The sequence below is a fragment of the Chiloscyllium plagiosum genome, unplaced genomic scaffold (genome assembly GCF_037043375.1).
Source record: "Chiloscyllium plagiosum isolate Xiang-an unplaced genomic scaffold, Cpla_swu_hap1 HiC_scaffold_43, whole genome shotgun sequence".
Lineage (NCBI taxonomy): Eukaryota > Metazoa > Chordata > Chondrichthyes > Orectolobiformes > Hemiscylliidae > Chiloscyllium > Chiloscyllium plagiosum.
The window spans coordinates 31,810,748-31,830,371 of record NW_028270181.1 but is presented as its reverse complement, the minus strand read 5'-3'; the positions used below and the strand labels follow the sequence as shown (position 1 = coordinate 31,830,371).

The window sequence follows — 19,624 nt, the reverse complement described above, 5'->3', positions numbered from 1 at the left end:
CACACTGGCCTTCACCAGTCAGGGCATTGGGACCGTTGGCACACTGGCCTTCACCAGTCAGGGCATTGGGAAGTTATGTTGCAGTTATACAGGACGTTGGTGAGGCCGCACTTGGAGTATTGTGTTCAGTTTCGGTCACCTTGCTACAGGAAGGATGTTACTAAACTGGAAAGCGTGCAGGAGAAATTTACAAGGATGTTGCCAGGACTCAACAGTCTGAGTTATTGGGAGAGGTTAGACAAGCTCGGACTTTTTCTTTAGAGCATAGGGGACTGAGAGGGGATCTCATAGAAGTCTATAAGATCATGAGAGGCGTGGATAGGGTGAATGCACTCAGTCTTTTTTCCAGGTTTGAGGAATTGAGGACTAGAGGGCAAAAAATAAAAGGGAACCTGAGGGATCAATTTTTTATACAGAGAGCGATACACATATGGAATGAATGGGCAGCATAAGTGGCTGAGGCGGCTACATTAACAACATTCAAAATGTCCCACATTTGGACAAATAGATGGATATGAAAGGTTTAGAAGGATATGGGCCAAGTGCAGGGAAATGGGGTTAGAATAGATGGACATTTTTGTCAGCATGGACTAGTTTGGGTCAAAGGGCTTGTCTCCGTGCTGTAGGTCTCTATGTGAATTATAACTGTATTAGACAGGTTTAATGCAGGAATCTGTTCCTGATGACCGGGGAAGTTCAAAATGTCAGGGGTCAAAGTGTCAGAAGGCAGGGTAGGCCATTTAGGACTGAGCTGAGAAGAAATTTCTTCCCCCAGAGTGTGGTGATCCTGTGGAACTCTCTGCCACAGAAAGCAGTTGAGGCCAAAACATTAAATGTATTCAAGGAAGAGTTAAATATTTCTTAGGGCTGAATGGATCAAAGATATGAGGAGAAAGTGGTAATGTGGGTGGGGATGGAGGTGATAGGTCAGAGGAGAGGGTGGAGTGGATAGGCGGGAAGGGAGATTGGCAGGTAGGACAGGTCATGAGGACAGTGCTGAGCTGGCAGGTTGGAACTGGGGTCTGAGGAGATGACCTGGGGGTTGCAGTGAGAGAGAGACTCACTGAGATTCTTGTGGAGAGAGGAGAGCTTCTTCAAGGTAGGCATCCTTACAAGAGGATTCGCAGTAAGGTTAAAATCAATTAGGCAACATTCACCTAGTCTCTGACCTATCACTTCCATCCCCACCCCCATTCACTTATTGTACTCTTTGCTACCTTCCCCCACCCTCCTCTCTGACCTATCACCTCCATCCCCACCCCCATTCACTTATTGTACTCTTTGCTACCTTCTGCCCATCCCCATCCCCTCTCCCATTTATCTCTCCACCCTGCAGGCTTCCTGCCTCTATTCGTGATAAAGGGCTTTTGCCCAAAACGTTGATTTTCCTGCTCCTCGGATGCTGCCTGACCTGCTGTGCTTTTCCAGCACCACTCTGATCTAAACGTTGAGGGATCTATGGACATAATACAACTGGACTCGCTACTCAAACAAAGATCAAGAATGGATAGAAAGATCCCAATGTCACACTCAACAACAAGAGCTTTTATCTCAGTCCATTTGCTGAGGGCCCAACCTGCCCTTGTTGACTGGGTGGCATGAGGAGGGTGTTGGGCTAGGGAGGGGAGGGTATGGAGATGGGTGAAGAGGTCACTTTGGATAAAGGGAATGTTTACAGGGCAAAGCAGATGCTTATAGGGGAATTTGACAAGAAAAGGTGCCGAGTGTTTAAAAGCAGCTGAGAACTGCTTTTAAAGACATGCTTTTCTGTTAAAGCCAATCCTCTTAAAGAGCAGCATCAAACAGCCACCCACCTGCTGGGGAAGCTCCAGTTAACACCTGGATTTTCCGAGAGAAATTTCATTTCTGCCAAACTCCTTTAAAAGGCAAATTCTAATTAAAGCTGCTGCTGCTCCCTACCACAGTCATTGGTCCCCTGTAAAAGACACACAGCAAGCTGGAACCATAAAGCTCTATTTGATCTTTCTTCTTGCCTTTAGAACACCTATTAAATGTGCCAAGCTATAAATTAAGAAAGGTTTCTATAGGCATCACAATCCCCAACTAAGACAAAAACACACTTGTCTCCCAGCTTCCTCACCCTCACTTCCAGGGAATTTGCACATATTCCACGTGGACAACTCTGTATCTATCACTAACAGACGACCCAAGGGTCAGACTGAGAGACAGACACACACAACACACAGCAATAAACCACCAGCATCTCTCTCCAAACAACACACTCTGAGCTGGTGTTGGGGGAGGGGTAGTCTCCTCCTCCATCCTGGCACAAAATCTAACAACATGTAGGGAATCACACAGGGATAAGGTTTTAACAGGAGCTTTTGAGAGTTGAGACTGATGAACCTTTGTTCAGTTACAGTATTGAGAAACGGGAATAGAGTTGAGCTCCAGATTGATTATAATCTAACTGACTGGAAGAGGGGCTGAATGGTCACCTCTAGCTTCTGTGTTCTTAAGAAATATCTCACTATTAGTGAATGGGTTGGATTTGAAAGATTATTCCCCCTCCCCTGAATGGCTGAGAGCTGAACCCTTCCACTATGTGGGCCAGTGTTTGTCACTTCAATGAGTATCAGCTGGTCAGCCAAGAAGACCATCACAAAGCAGCCAGAACCCCATGCCCATCCAGAGAATGCTGGAGAAACTCATTAGCTCTAGCCATGTGAGGAGACAGAAACAGAGTGAACATTTCAAATCAATTCCAAAGTAGAGTCACTTCGGGCTTAAAATGCTAACTCTGTTTCTTTCCAAAATGCTGGCAGACCTGCTGTGTTTTTTCCAACATTTTCTCTTTTTATTTCAGATTTCCAGCATAATTTGCTTTTACGCCATTTACACTTGTTGGGGGAAGGGGATGGGAGTGTTGGACTATGGCTGATTCCATGGTTCCCCGATGAGCAGAATGAACCTAGGATCACCCTCCAGTCTCCCAGCATGTGAATCGACCCAGGGCAGCTGGAAGTGCTCTGATCTGCCTGACAAGATGTGCTTGTGCACGAGACTGCCTGACAATCTGTGAGACTGTACCTTAGTGACTGCCTGACAGTGTGTGTGTGTCTCGGAGACGGTAAGGACTGCAGAGGTTGGAAGCCAGAGTCAATAGATGTGAAGCTGGAAAAGCACAGCAGGTCAGACAGCATCGAAAGAGCAGCAGGAAGATCAACGTTTCGGGTCGAAACCTTGGTCAGAGCTGGGGAGAGGGAGGGAGCCCAGACAGAAGGAAGGGTGTCAGGCTGGGGGTGGAAGGTAAGTGGGATGGTGATGGGGGGGATGCAGGTAAGGGTTATTGTGATTGGTCAGTGGGAAGGCTGGAGTGGATGGGTGAGTAGAGAGATGGACAGGTTGGGTCAGGTCAGAGAGGGGAGGAGGAGAGGAGGACTAGGCCAGGGGGAGAAGGGATTTTGAAGCTGGTGAAGTCAATGTTGAGGCCATTGGGCTGCAAGCTCCTCAGGGGAAAGATCAGGTGTTCCTCCTCCAGTTTCCATCTGGCCTCACTCTGACAGTGGAGGAGGCCAAGGATGGACATGTCACCGGGGGAAGTGGGAAGGGGAATTAAAATGGATGGGAATCGGAAGGTCGGGTTGGTTAGTGCATGCAAACCAGACCCCAAGTCTGCGTTTGTTCTCCGCGATATAGAAGAGACCACATCGGGAGCAATGGATACAATAGATGAGGTTGGATGATGTGCAGGTGAATCTCTGTTGGATCTGGAATGTGTGCGCGTACCTGCCTGACAATCTGTGAGCCTGTACCTCTGTCTCTGTCTGACAATGTGTGAGTGTGGGTGTGTGACTGTCTGGCAATGTGTGAGTGTGGATGTGTGACTGCCTGACAATGGACAGATTGTACCTCTCTGTGTCTCCCTGATAATCTATATGTGAGCGTGTATGTCCATCTATGTTTGCCTGTCAATCTGTGAGATTGTACCTCTCTGTGCCTGCCTGACAATGTTTTTGTGCATGTGTTTGCCTGTATCTGTTGCCAGTCTGTGTACGATTCTGCATGTGCCTGTCTGGCTGCCGGATAATATATACCCACCTGTCTGTATGCCTTCCTTCCTGACAATCTGTGTATGCCTGTTCTTCCAGCTCCCTGGCCCATCCTTATCCTCTTGCTTCTCCTCCCTCACTTTCACCACCTCATCTTCTCACTGACCCTCTTCTCCCTCCCTCTCTGGTCCTTTCCCTCCTGTCCTGAGGGGAGCAGGGGCCCAGACTGATTTGCTTCTTAACACCAAATGCTGGGTCCAGTGAGGGAGGTGCTGCTGAGATCAGTTTAACTCAATAGCGGCCAGGGATCAAGCTCATTCCAGGGGGGTTTTGACGTTAGTGGAAACTTGCATGTTAGCAGTTCTGGAATGGAGTGGATGAGTTAACTCATTCTTACACTGTTGAATAACCACATAACCACTGGGGAAAGAGAACACCCACTTTAAAAGGATCCACAGCTCTGCATATACATTCCAAAATAAACCCAGTGGATGAGGTCCTCAAATCAGGGTGGATTTAGGTCACACTCGATCTGACTTTAGTGACTAAGGATTACAGCAGCAAAATTGGAATGAAATAGTGAAGGCACAGGCAACAAATTCTGAATGACAAGGAACCCCACTGTCAGCTTTGAACGGAGCCTTATTCTGGGGGAGAAAATGTATAAAGCAATAGCTATTCTGTACAATGTTAGCTAATGACAAGTGTGTGAAAGACATCACCCCAAGGGCAGGGAGAAAGGGTGGCAAGAGGTAAAGGTGAGGAAGGTATGACTTTTCAGGGAGGGAAAGAAAGGGAGACTCAATTAATAAACGTTGACTGAATGAGCCAGATGTTAACACAAGGATCTTGAGATTTACGAGGTGGTGATGATAGGAGGGAATGCTGCTGGCAATTTCATTCCACTCCCACATGTTTTATTAAGTGGAATATTCTCCTCCAGGATTAAACAAATTGAGCTGATCCCAATACAGTGAATTTACACACCGTGCAGGTGCAGTTAGATTCAACCTTCTGGGTTTATAGGAGGCTCATAAAGACCAGTGTTTGGGAGGGCGGGCTGGAAGGAGAGAGGGTTGGGAGACAGCGAAAAACAGGAGAAGTTTGGATCCTTAAAACAGAAAAGATACCAAGGAAATCTCATAGTGGCATATGGAAGGCTAAATAAGAAGAGTCTGTTACCATCAGTCTATAACCAGAGGAGACACTATCCAATGGGAGATTTTTGTAAGAACACAGTGAGCTATGATTCGGAATGTATTGCTTGACTGGGCAGCTGAAACTGATTCGATAGAAAGTCTCAGACCAGAATTTGATGTACACTGAGAAAGGAACATTCCACAGAGCTGCTGTGGGGATATGGAGCATGACTCATTGGAATAGCTCTTTCAAAGGGTTAGCATAGACATGATGGGATAAATGGCCTCTCAATGCTGTATGCCCTCAGGAGCATTTCTTATAAATCTCCTCTCAACCTCACTACCCTCAGTCTCTCCACGTATCCCTTATCCTCAGCAACATTCCAGCAAATTTCCTCTGCAGCCTGTTCCTGAACAGGAGTGCCCAGAACTGGTCACCATTCCCAAGTGGAACTTTCATCAGGAAACTGATAGAAGGGGTCATCAACTGTGCTATTAGGTTGCACCTGCTCAGTGACGCCCAGTTTGGGTTCCGCCAGGGCATTCTGACCTTACTACAGCCTTGGTTCAAACATGGCCACCAGCGTTCAGTAGCAGCAATGTGTACTATCTACAGGATGCACTGCAGAAATTCACCAAAGATCTTTGGACAATACCTTCCAAACCCACGACCAAGGGCAGCAGCTACTTGGGAGCATCAACACCTGCAAGTTCCCCTTCAAGGCACGCACCATCCTGACATGGAAATATACCGCAGTTCCTTCACAGTCGTTGGGTCAAAATCCTGGAATTCCCTCCCTACCGGCATTGTGGGTCAACCCACAGCAAGTGGACTGCAGCGATTCAAGAAGGTATCTCACCAGCACCTTGTCAAGGACACATAGGGATGGGCTATCAATGCTGGCCCAGCCAGAGATGTCCAAGTCCCATAAATTAAATTTTTAAAAATGGAAACGAATCATGATTTCCAACACCTGAGCATAACTTGCTTGTTTTTGTCCCCTCCCTATAAAACCACAGATCTCGCAGCCTTTTCAACAACATTTTAACTTAGCCTATCCTAAGAGTCTATGGTTCAAAACCAAGACAATTTTGAGGAAAGCACCACACTGACCCCAAGCAGCTCAGCACAATCCAGTGAGTCCTGATCACTGAAGGCTGAACTTGCTGCTCACTAAACATTTGGAGGGAGAGAGTTCTGAAGAAGGGTTACTGGACCCCAAACATAGGCTCTGCGTTTTCTCCGCAGATGCTGCCAGACCTGTTGAGTTTCTTCAACAATTTCTGTTTTTGTTGTGGAGGGACAGGCGGCTGGTTAGTCAAACACAAGGGAAGGGAGGGCAGGGGTTAGTGCAGGTGGAGTGACTCTTTATTTCTGAATAAATCAGTATGAACCCATCATCACAGATTTACACACCAGGCAGTACTGTGATGCATGAAGGTACACAACAGCAACGGATAGGCAATGATTCTGTCAGGGTCAGAAATACATACAGGAACACTGAGCTCCTGAGACAGACTGAATCCAGGCAGCAAGATCTCTTTTAGTGTCACTGACTGACATTGACTACACCAACACAGCGAGAGTCAGATCAACTCATCCTTAACATTTCCAAAAGCTGTGTGTGATTTTGTTTCATTGCGAATTCGATCTTTATTGTGTGATTGGGAAGTGGGGGGTGATGAGGGCATGAACTAGTAAGGAGTTTATTCCTTGGGGCCATGAGATGGTACAAATGTTGGCGGGCGAGAACATTCCCAGAACACATTCCCGGAGAATGAAATTCCAGGACTTGACTTGGCGGGAGTTGGAATCCCCTAATCAACAGTGGCAGGGGATCACAGATCCCCATGGCAGAGGATCCCAGAGAGCACAGACACCCCAGGGGTCAGGATCCCAGAGCTGAAAGACCTAACTGGGGATGAGATCCCAGATCCCAAGTTGGATGGAGAAAATATCAGATTCCTCCCAGCACAGTGGAAGAAGATCCCATCGAACACATAACCTCACAGGAACAAATCCAGCATCCCCTGTTGGGGGAAAGAGTTCACAGATTGGGCTGGGGGAGGGGATCCTGGATCTCTGCTGAGTGATCCACTGGGAGCTCTCAGATCCCCGAGTGGGAGTGATCCTAGTTACTGGGGGAGAGTTCTGTTCTTGGGTTAAGTTCATAGAAAGTTCCAAAATTCATGCGGGTGGGTTCCCAGAGACATGGCTATTCCCCCCGGGTGACCCAATCCCGTTCGCTTCCTGGTCTCGGGACAATCCCTACTCACCGGCTTTGCAGGGATCCTTGTAGTCGATCGGATCCGGAGTGTCGATCCCCGCAGTAGATCCCAATCTCGGAGAAGCCAGGAGCAGCAGCGGGACGGCGGAGAACAAGTGCAGGACAAGCATTGCAATCCCGGGGAGAGAGGGACCGGAGCCCGGGGACTGAGAGGGACCGGAGCCCGGGGTCGGAGAGGGACCGGATCCCGGGGACAGAGAGGGACCGGACCCGGAGAGAGAGGGACCGGAGCCCGGGGAGAGAGGGACCGGAGCCCGGGGACTGAGAGGGACCGGATCCCGGGGACTGAGAGGGACCGGATCCCGGGGACTGAGAGGGACCGGAGCCCGGGGAGAGAGGGGACCGGAGCCCGGGGACAGAGAGTGACCGGAGCCCGGGGAGAGAGGGACCGGAGCCCGGGGACAGAGAGTGACCGGAGCCCGGGGACTGAGAGTGACCGGAGCCCGGGGACAGAGAGTGACCGGACCCGGAGAGAGAGGGACCGGAGCCCGGGGAGAGAGGGACCGGAGCCCGGGGACAGAGAGTGACCGGAGCCCGGGGACTGAGAGTGACCGGAGCCCGGGGACAGAGAGTGACCGGAGCCCGGGGACTGAGAGTGACCGGAGCCCGGGGACAGAGAGTGACCGGAGCCCGGGGACTGAGAGGGACCGGAGCCCGGGGACAGAGAGTGACCGGAGCCCGGGGACAGAGAGTGTCCGGAGCCCGGGGACTGAGAGGGACCGGAGCCCGGGGACAGAGAGTGACCGGAGCCCGGGGACTGAGAGTGTCCGGAGCCCGGGGACAGAGAGTGACCGGACCCGGAGAGAGAGGGACCGGAGCCCGGGGACTGAGAGGGACCGGAGCCCGGGGACAGAGAGTGACCGGAGCCCGGGGACTGAGAGACCGGATCCCGGGGACTGAGAGTGACCGGAGCCCGGGGACAGAGAGTGACCGGAGCCCGGGGACAGAGAGTGACCGGAGCCCGGGGACTGAGAGTGACCGGAGCCCGGGTACAGAGAGTGACCGGAGCCCGGGGACTGAGAGGGACCGGAGCCCGGGGACAGAGAGTGTCCGGAGCCCGGGGACTGAGAGGGACCGGAGCCCGGGGACAGAGAGTGACCGGAGCCCGGGGACTGAGAGTGTCCGGAGCCCGGGGACAGAGAGTGACCGGAGCCCGGGGACTGAGAGTGTCCGGAGCCCGGGGACAGAGAGTGACCAGAGCCCGGGGACTGAGAGGGACCGGAGCCCGGGGACAGAGAGTGACCGGAGCCCGGGGACTGAGAGAGACCGGATCCCGGGGACAGAGAGTGACCGGAGCCCGGGGACAGAGAGTGACCGGAGCCCGGGGACTGAGAGTGACCGGAGCCCGGGGACAGAGAGGGTCCGGAGCCCGGGGACAGAGAATGTCCGGAGCCCGGGGACTGAGAGTGACCGGAGCCCGGGGACAGAGAGTGTCCGGAGCCCGGGGACTGAGAGTGACCGGAGCCCGGGGACTGAGAGGGTCCGGAGCCCGGGGACTGAGAGGGACCGGAGCCCGGGGACTGAGTGTGACCGGATCCCGGGGACAGAGAGTGACCGGATCCCGGGGACAGAGAGTGACCGGAGCCCGGGGACAGAGAGTGACCGGAGCCCGGGGAGTGAGAGTGACCGGAGCCCGGGGACAGAGAGTGACCGGAGCCCGGGGACAGAGAGTGACCGGAGCCCGGGGATGGAGCCGCTTTCCCGGGAATGCCCCGGTCAGTGAAGCCCGGATCCACTTCGCTGCCTCTTGTCAATCACAGAGAGATCCACCAACCAGCAGCGACCAGATCCCGGAGTCAATCCTGAGAATGAAGCTGCCGATCCAGAGGGAGGGAGACGGGATAGAGAGAGAGAGAGACTCCACCCCGTCCCTCCCGGGCTCAGGGCTCCCCCCCCCCCCGGGGAGGGGGGTGGGGTCCGCTCCCGGGATTGCTTCCCTCGGGGTGAGGCCGGAGCCCGGGGCTGAGCTGCCGCTGGGCACCGGGATGATTCGGCCACTGCTCCCCGAACAAATCCTCTTCACACTGGGGTTACACCGGGGGCAAGGCGCACAGGACCCGCAACTCTGGTTAACTCTGCTTTCTCCCCACAGAGGCGGCCAGACCTGCTGAGTTTCTCCAGCAATGTCTGTTTTCGTTTCTGATTTCCAGCGTCCGCAGTTCGCTCAGTTTTAAATACAGACACCGCGCTGAGGACAGTCACCTCAGAGTGCCCCTCTTCACCCTCTCTCTCCCTCTCTCTCTGCCCCCACCATGGAAACTGCCAACAACTTTGTGTGTTCACTTCGCTGAGCCATGCCTGCTTCTGGAATACTGCACGAACTGGCAGTTAGGTACAGGGCTCACTGTACGGAATACACAGCTTATGGCACTGGGCAGTGATTTTCTTATTCATCTGTGGGATGTGACTTGGTCAGCATTTATTGCCCATTCCTTGACCCACATTGGGCAGCACGGTGGCACAGTGGTTAGCACTGCTGCCTCACAGCGCCGGAGACCCGGGTTCAATTCCCACCTCAGGGCGACTGACTGTGTGGAGTTTGCACGTTCTCCCCGTGTCTGCGTGGGTTTCCTCCGGGCGCTCCGGTTTCCTCCCACAGTCCAAAGATGTGCCATGCTTAATTGCCCGTAGTGTTAGGTAAGGGGTAAATGTAGGGGTATGGGTGGGTTGCGCTTCGGCGGGTCGGTGTGGACTTGTTGGGCCGAAGGGCCTGTTTCTGCACTGTAAGTAATCTAATCTAATCTAATCAATGCCGGACCCACAATGGAGGGCATTCCAGGATTTTAACCCAGCGACACTGAAGGAACAGCGATATGTTTCCAACTCAGGGTGGTGAGTGATTTGTACAGGAACTTGCAGGGGATGGGGTTCTGCTGCCCTTGGCCTTCTGGATGGAACTGATCGTGGGTTTGGAAGGTGCTGTCTGAGGATCTTTGGTGAATTTCTGCAGTGTATCTTGTAGATGGTACACACTGCTGCTACTGAGCGTTGATCATGGAGGGAGTGGATAGAGTCAGAGAGTCATAGAGATGTACAGCACGGAAACAGACCCTTCGGTCCAAATGCCGACCAGACATCCCAACCGAATTTGGCCTCACCTGCCAGCACCCAGCCCATATCCCTCCAAACCCTTCCTATTCATATACCCATCCAGATGCCATTAAATGTTGCAATTGTACCAGCCTCCACCACTTCCTCTGGCAGTTCATTCCATACACACACCACCCTCTGTGTGAAAAAGTTGCCCCTTAGGTCTCTTTTATATTTTTCCCCTCTCACCTGAAACCTGTGCCTTCTCGTTCTCAGTCCCCAACCACAGGGAAAAGACTTTGTCTATTTATCTTATCCATGCTCCTCATGATTTTATAAAGCTTTATAAGGTCACCCCTCAGCCTCTGATGCTCCAGGGAAAACAGTCCCAGACTATTCAACCTCTCCCTATAGCTCAAATCCTCCAACCCTGACAACATCCTGATAATTCTTTTCTGAACCCTTTCTAGTTTCACAACATCTTTCCGATAGGAAGGAGACCAGAATTACACGCAATATCCCAAGAGTGGCCTAACCAATGTCCTGTACAGCCGCAACATGACCTCCCAACTCCTGTACTCAATACTCTGACCAATAAAGGAAAGCATAGTAAATGCTTTCTTCACTATCCTATCTACCTGCGACTCGACTTTCAAGGAGCTATGAACCTGCACTCCAAGGTCTCTTTGTTCAGCAACACTCCCTAGGTCCTTACTATTAAGTGTATAAGTCCTGTGAAGATTTGCTTTTCCAAAATGCAGCACCTCGCATTTATCTGAATTAAACTCCATCTGCCCCTCCTCAGCCCATTGGCCCATCTATTCAAGATCCTGTTGTAATCTGAGGTAATCTTCTTTGCTGTCCACTACACCTCCAATTTTGGTGTCATCTGCAAACTTACTATGCTCAAATCTAAGTTATTTATATAAATGATGAAAAGTAGTGGACTGAGCACCGATCCTTGTGGCACTCCACTGGTCACAGGCCTCCATTCTGAAAAGCAACCCTCCACCACCACCCTCTGTCTTCTAACTTTGAGCCAGTTCTGTATCCAAATGGCTAGTTCTCCCTGTATTCCATGAGATCTAACCTTGCTAATCAGTCTCCCATGGGGAACCTTGTTGAACGCCTTACTGAAATCCATATAGATCACATCTACCACTCTGCCCTCATCAATCCTCTTTGTTACTTCTTCAAAAAACTCAATCAAGCTTGTGAGACAAGATTTCCCATGCACAAAGCCATGCTGACTGTGCCTAATCAGTCCTTGCCTTTCCAAATACATGCATATCCTGTCCCTCATGATTCCCTCCAACAACTTGCCCACTACTGATGTCAGGCTCACTGATCTATGATGCTTATGGATTTGTTGCCAATCAGCAGGCTGCTTTGAATGTTTTTTTAGATTACATTAGATTACATTAGATTACATTACAGTGTGGAAACAGGCCCTTTGGCCCAACAAGTCCACACCGACCCGCCGAAGCGAAACCCACCCATACCCCTACATTTACCCCTTACCTAACACTACGGGCAATTTAGCATGGCCAATTCACCTGACACTGCACATCTTTGGACTGTGGGAGGAAACCGGAGCACCCGGAGGAAACCCACGCAGACACGGGGAGAACGTGCAAACTCCACACAGTCAGTCGCCTGAGGCGGGAATTGAACCCGGGTCTCAGGCGCTGTGAGGCAGCAGTGCTAACCACTGTGCCACCGTGCCGCCCACAATGTTGTTGAAGCTGCACCCATACAGGCAAGTGGGGAGTATTCCATCACACTCCTGACTTGTGAGCAAAGGCTTCGACAACGGATGAATGGGCACCGCACAACAATCAACAGAGAGGAGGGTTCCCTCCTAATTGGGGAACACTTCAGTGGTCCAGGACATTCAGCCTTGGATCTTTGAGTGATCATCCTCCAAGGTGGACTTCGGGACAGACAGCAGAGAAAAGTGGCCGAGCAGAGGCTGATAGCTAAGTTCGGTACCCACAGGGAGAGCCTCAACCGGGACCTTGGGTTCATATCACATTACAGGTGATCACCATTGCACTACACACACACACACACAGATACTCCTACACACACACACTCTCACACACACACAGGCACTCCTATACACACGGACACACATACACATGGACGCGCACACAGACACCCACACACACCTTTACAGATACACACACATTCCCACACTCACACATGCACACCCTCACAGACTTAAGACACTCTGCACTCACTACACACACACATACACTTTCTCACACTCACAACCCCCAACCCAGACAGACAGACACACACAGACAAAGACCCACGTGCACACATATATTTTGTGGGGTGAATTTGTACTTGCAGGGTTACATTGTACTTTGCTCAAAAACTGCATGAATTTATGTAAAACTCAGTTATCTCACTTTTTAGTTTAGAATCAATCTAAACATCATGGCATATTCAGAGAACACAGGGGGCTAACACCTTCAACATATTGTCTAGCTATCACCATTGTTAACAGCTAACCCGAGAATGAAACTTTTCGAACAAAAGGTTTTGTGATTTACACATGAAAGAAGTGAAACTATCACTGTATTCTAACAGATGAAAGGCTTAACAGACAATCAATTTTTTAATGTATTATTTCAGTTACATCACACTGTAAATTTTTGCTATAAATTCTGTGTGTTCGGATTGAGCCCTCCACTATCACCTGATGAAGGAGCGTCGCTCCGAAAGCTAGTGTGCTTCCAATTAAACCTGTTGGACTAAAACCTGGTGTTGTGTGATTTTTAACTCTGACTTGTGATGTTACTCATCGTAGTATATCCCAGCCTCTGACCTGCTCTTGTAGTCACTGCATTTATGTGGTGAGCCCAGCTGAGTTACATAAAAAGTGTATTATGTCAAAGCAAAATACTGTCAGTGCTGGGAATGTGAGATAAAAACAGTGCTGGAGAAACTCAGCAGCTCCTCAGTTCTGAGGAGTAAGACAAACGAGAGCAGTACTTACACAGATTATGGTCGGGCCCTGGGCAGTGTTGTTGAACATAGGGACTTAGGGGTGCAGGTACATAATTCCTTGAAAGTGGAGTCACAGGTAGACAGGGTGCTGTAGAAGCAGTTTGGCACACTTCCCTTCACTGATCAGAGCACTGAGTTGGTACATGATATTGGGGCTGGACAAGTCATTGGTGAGGCCACATTTGGAGTACTGTGTGCTATTCTGGTCACTCTGTTAAAGGAATGATTAGATTAGATTTGATTACTTACAGCGTGGAAACAGACCCTTCGGCCCAACAAGTCCACACCGACCCACCGAAGCGCAACCCACCCATATCCCTACATTTACCCCTTACCTAACACTACGGGCAATTTAGTATGGCCAATTCACCTGACCTGCACATCTTTGGACTGTGGGAGGAAACCCACGCAGACACGGGGAGAACGTGCAAACTCCACACAGACAGTCGCCTGAGGCGGGAATTGAACCCGGGTCTCTGGCGCTGTGAGGCAGCAGTGCTAACCACTGTGCCACCGTGCCGCCCAATTTAATGAATGCTATCATTAAATTGGAAAGGGTGCAGAAAAGATTTACAAGGATGTTTCCCGGGACTGGAGCATTTGAGTTGTAAGGAAAGGCTTGGACCTTGTTTCCCTGGAGGGTAGGAGGTTGAGGGGTGACCTTATAGAAGTTTATAAAATCATGACAGGCATAGATAAGGTGAATAGCAAAGGTCTTTTCTCTAGGGTAAGGGAATTCAAAACTAGAAGGCATAGGTTTAAGGTGAGAGAGGCAAGATTTAAAAGGGACCTGAGGGGCAAGTTTCATGCAGAGGGTGGTGCATATATGGAATGAACTGCCAGAGGAAGTGGTTGATGTTGGTAGAGTTACAACATTTAAAAGACATTTGGACAGGTACATGAATAGGTAAAGTTTGCCAGAATACGGGTCAAATGCAGGCAAATGGGACGGGTTTGGTTTTGGAAATCTGGTCAGCATGGACATTTGGACTAAAGGGTTTGTTCCCGTGCTGTGTGATTCGATAACTGGGTTCGAAACATTAACTGTTTATCTCTCCACAGGTATTGCCAGATCTGTTGAGTTTCTCCAACATTATGTTTATTTACCAGAAAGGTAGGCTGATATTTATGAGGGATTGTAATGTGCACATCGGCTGGAAATAGCAGATGGGCACAGGTAGCCCAGACCAGAAGTCTGGAATGTTTTCAGGATATTTCTTACTTCAACATATTTCTGAGCCAACCAGAAAGCAAGCCAGACTAGACCTAGTATTGTATAATAATTAATTGATTAATTAATTAATGACCTTATGATGAAGATGCCCCGAGGTGACAGTGCCTGATTGAATTTTACATTTAAAGAGAGATAAATGGAATCAAGACCAGTATTTGGACATAGCAGATGAATTGAACAGCTTTTTTGTATCAATCTCCATGATGGAGGACGCAAGGTAGCGCCGTGGAGAAAGCAGTCAATCAGGAAATGGAGGTGAGGGAGGAACTCCAGCAAATTACAATCACAGGAATCTGCAAATTATTGGAGCTGTGGGCTAACAAGTTCTGGGATTCCGACCGACTTTAGCCAAAGGTCTTAAAAGAAATGGCTAGTGAGGCTATTGGTGCATTGAATTTACTTTTGGGAAGGTTCCATTAGACTAGAATTTAGCAATAGCAACTCCTTTATTCAAAAAAGGAAGGTGACAGAAAACATGAAACTGCAGGCCAGTTAACATCTGTTAGAACATAGAACATAGAACATGGAAGAATACAGCGCAGTACAGGCCCTTTGGCCCTCGATGTTGCACCGATCCAAGCCCACCTAACCTACACTAGCCCACTATCCTCCATATGCCTATCCAATGCCCGCTTAAATGCCCATAAAGAGGGAGAGTCCACCACTGCTACTGGCAGGGCATTCCATGAACTCACGACTCGCTGAGTAAAGAACTTACCCCTAACATCTGTCCTATACTTACCACCCCTTAATTTAAAGCTATGCCCCCTCGTAATAGCTGACTCCATAAGTGGAAAAAGGTTCTCACGGACAACCCTATCTAAACCCCTAATCATCTTGTACACCTCTATCAAGTCACCCCTAAACCTTCTTTTCTCCAATGAAAACAACCCCAAGTGCCTCAGCCTTTCCTCATACGATCTTCCTACCATACCAGGCAACATCCTGGTAAACCTCCTCTGCACCTGTTCCAGTGCCTCCACATCCTTCCTATAGTATGGCGACCAAAACTGCACACAATACTCCAGATGTGGCCGCATCAGAGTCTTATACAACTGCAACATGACCTCAGGACTCCGGAACTCAATTACTCTACTAATAAAAGCCAGAACGCCATATGCCTTCTTCACCGCACTATTTACCTGAGTGGCAACTTTCAAAGATCTGTGTACATGGACACCAAGATCCCTCTGCTCATCCACACTACCAAGTATCCGACCATTAGCCCAGTACCCCATCTTTTTGTTACTCTTACCAAAGTGAATCCCCTCACACTTACCTACATTGAACTCCATTTGCCACCTTTCTGCCCAGTTCTGCAGCTTATCTATATCCCGCTGTAACCTGCCACATCCTTCCTCACTGTCAACAACTCCTCCGACTTTCGTATCATCCGCAAACTTGCTCACCCAACCTTCTAGCCCCTCCTCCAGGTCATTTATAAAAATGACAAACAGCAATGGTCCCAAAACAGATCCTTGCGAAACACCGCTAGTAACTGCACTCCAAGATGAACCTTTACCATCAACTACTACCCTCTGTCTTCTTCCAGCCAGCCAATTGCTAATCCAAACCTCCAACTCACCCTCAATGCCATACCACTGTATTTTTTGAAGTAGCCTACCATGGGGAACCTTATCAAACGCCTTACTAAAATCCATATACACCACATCTACCGCTTTACCCTCGTCCACCTCCTTAGTCACCTTCTCAAAGAATTCAATAAGGTTTGTGAGGCACGACCTGCCCTTCACAAAACCATGCTGACTATCCTTGATCACATTATTCCTATCCAGATGTTCATAAGTCCTATCCCTTACAATTCTTTCTAAGACCTTGCCCACAACAGAGGTGAGACTCACCGGCCTATAGTTACTAGGGTTATCCCTACTCCCCTTCTTGAACAAGGGAACCACATTTGCTACCCTCCAGTCTTCTGGCACTATTCCTGTAGACAATGAGGACATAAAAATCAAGGCCAATGGCTCAGCAATCTCCTCCCTTGCTTCCCAGAGAATCCTAGGATAAATGCCATCAGGCCCAGGGGACTTATCTATTTTCACCCTTTCCAGAATTTCCAACACCTCTTCCCTACATACCTCAAAGCCATTCATTCTACTTAATTGTGACTCAGTATTCACATCGGAAACAATGTCCTGTTCCTGAGTGAATAATGACGAAACGTATTCATTCAGTGTCTCCCCAATCTCTTCAGCCTCCACACGCAACTTCCCACTACTATCCTTGACTGGACCTATTCCTACCCTAGTCATTCTTTTATTCCTGACAGACCTATAGAAAGCCTTAGGGTTTTCCCTAATCCTATCAACTAAGGACCTTTCATGGCCCCTCCTTGCTGCTCTTAGCTCTCTCTTCAGGTCCTTCCTGGCTGCCTTATAACTCTCAATCGCCCCAATTGAACCTTCACGCCTCATCTTTACATAGGCCACCCTCTTCCATTTAACAAGGGATTCCAATTCCTTATTAAACCACGGCTCCCTCACACGACCCTTTCCTTCCTGCCTGACAGGTACATACTTATCAAGGACACTCAATAGTTGCTCCTTGAACAAGCTCCACATATCAATTGCACCCTTGCCTTGAAGCCTACTTTTCCAAGTCACGCATCCTAAGTCATGCCTCACCGCACCATAATTTCCCTGACCCCAGCTATAACTCTTGCCCTGCAGTGCACACAAATCCCTCTCCATCACTAGAGTAAAAGTCACCAAATTGTGGTCACTGTCCCCAAAGTGCTCACCTACCTCTAATTCTAACACCTGGCCTGGTTCGTTACCCAGAACCAAATCCAGTATGGCCTCACCTCTTGTTGGCCTATCTACATATTGTGTCAGGAAACCCTCCTGCACACATTGGACTAACACTGACCCATCTAACGAACTAGAGCTATACCTTTCCCAATCAATATCAGGAAAGTTAAAGTCCCCCATAACAACCAACCTATTACTTTCACTCTTCTCCTGAATCATCCTCGCAATCCTTTCTTCTACGTTTCTAGGACTATTAGGAGGCCTGTAGAAAACTCCTAACAGGGTGACCTCAACTTTCCTATTCCTAACCTCAGCCCAAACTACCTCAGATGGCGAGTCTTCATCCATCGTCCTTTCCACAGCTGTAATACTGTCTTTGACAAGCAATGCCACACCTCCCCCTCTTTTACCCCCACCTCTGACCCTACTAAAACATTTAAACCCTGGAACCTGCAACAGCCAATCCTGTCCCTGTTCTACCCATGTCTCCGTAATAGCCACAACATCGAAGTCCCAGGTACCAACCCACGCTGCAAGTTCACCTACCTTATTTCGTATACTTCTTGCATTGAAGTATACACATTTCAAGCCACTTTCCTGTTTACAGGCACCCTCCTTTGAGATTGATGCCATGTTCCTAACCTCCCTACACTCCAGGTCCTGCACCCTAAAGCTACAGTCTAGGTTCCCATGCCCCTGCAGAGTTAGTTTAACCCCCCCCCCCCCCCCAAGAGCACTAGCAAACCTCCCCCCAAGGATACTGGTGCCCCTCAGGTTCAGGTGTAGACCATCCTGTTTATAGAGGTCCCACCTTTCCCAGAAAGAACCCCACTTATCCAGATACCAGAATCCCTCCCTCCTGCACGATCCCTGTAGCCACGCATTTAACTGTTCTCTCTCCCTATTCCTCGACTCTCTATCACGTGGCCCGGGTAACAAACCAGAGACAACAACTCTGTTTGTTCTAACTCTGAGCTTCCAACCTAGCTCCCTGAAAGCCTGCCTAACATCCTCAGCCCTCCTCCTACCTATGTCATTGGTGCCAATGTGGACCACGACTTCGGGCTGCTCCCCCTCCCCCTTAAGGACCCGGAAAACACGATCAGAGACGTCACGTACCCTTGCACCTGGGAGGCAACATACCAAACGTGAGTCTCTCTCGCCCCCACAAAACCGCCTATCTGTGCCCAGAACTATCGAGTCCCCAATTACTATTGCTCTGCTCTTCTCCACCCTTCCCTTCTGAGCAACGGGGACAGGCTCCGTGCCAGAGGCCTGAACCCCATTACTTACCCTTGGTAAGTCGTTCCCCCCCCACAAGTATCCAAAACGGTATACTTGTTCTTGAGGGGAACGGCCGCAAGGAAAATGAGAAACTATTGCTCAATATGCCCTTTCAAGAAGAAATTTACGATGTGGACTAAGGGTAGCTGGTGGATGTATTGTACTGAAATTTCCAGAACTTATTTCATAAGGTGCCACATCAAAGGTTACTGCAGAGAATTAAACCTCATGCTGTATGGGGTAACATATTGGCTACCGTGAAACAGTAGGTATAAATGGGTCATTTTCTGCTTGGCAAGATATAAGTATGTGTGTTACTACTCAGGTCTCAACATCTTATAATTACTTGCAAGAATGGTAGGGAGATATGGTGGCTAAATTTGCTGATAACCATGAGAAGTAGGAAAATAAATTATGAAGAAGATATAAGGCATTGAGTGTTGTGAAATTTGAAAGGGTTCAGAAAAGATTTACAAAGACGGTGCCAGGTTTGGAGGGTTTGTGCTTTAGGGAGAGGCTATTTTGCCTGGAGCATCGGAGGCTGAGGGGTGAACTTATAGAGATTTATAATGGATGAGGGGCTGGGTAGGGTAAATAGACAAGTGGTGGCGTGGGGGAGTCCAAAACTAGATGTTTAAGGTGAGAGAAGAAAAATGTAAAAGGGATCCAAGGGGCAACCTTTTCAAACAGAGGGTGGTACGTGTATGGAATAAGCTGCCGGAGAAAGTGGTGGAGGCTGGTACAATTAAACATTTAAATGGATTGGTATATGAATAGGAAGGATTCAGAGGGATGTGGGCCGAATGCTGGCAAACGGGATTAGATATATTTAGGATATCTGTTCGGC

The 19,624-nt window shown here is 49.3% G+C and overlaps 1 protein-coding gene across 2 annotated transcripts in view; it reads right to left on the bottom strand.

Annotated features, from left to right (window-relative positions):
• Positions 1-7,584, bottom strand: part of LOC122547420 (tolloid-like protein 2) — a 160,898-nt gene extending 153,314 nt beyond the window's left edge. For both annotated transcript variants that reach the window (XM_087982294.1, XM_087982295.1), the window contains exon 1: positions 7,430-7,584. In XM_087982294.1, the coding sequence (XP_087838420.1) occupies positions 7,430-7,550 (121 nt within the window). In that variant the 5' untranslated portion in view covers positions 7,551-7,584. The remainder of the gene's footprint in view (positions 1-7,429) is intronic.
• Between the last annotated feature and the right edge of the window lie 12,040 nt (positions 7,585-19,624).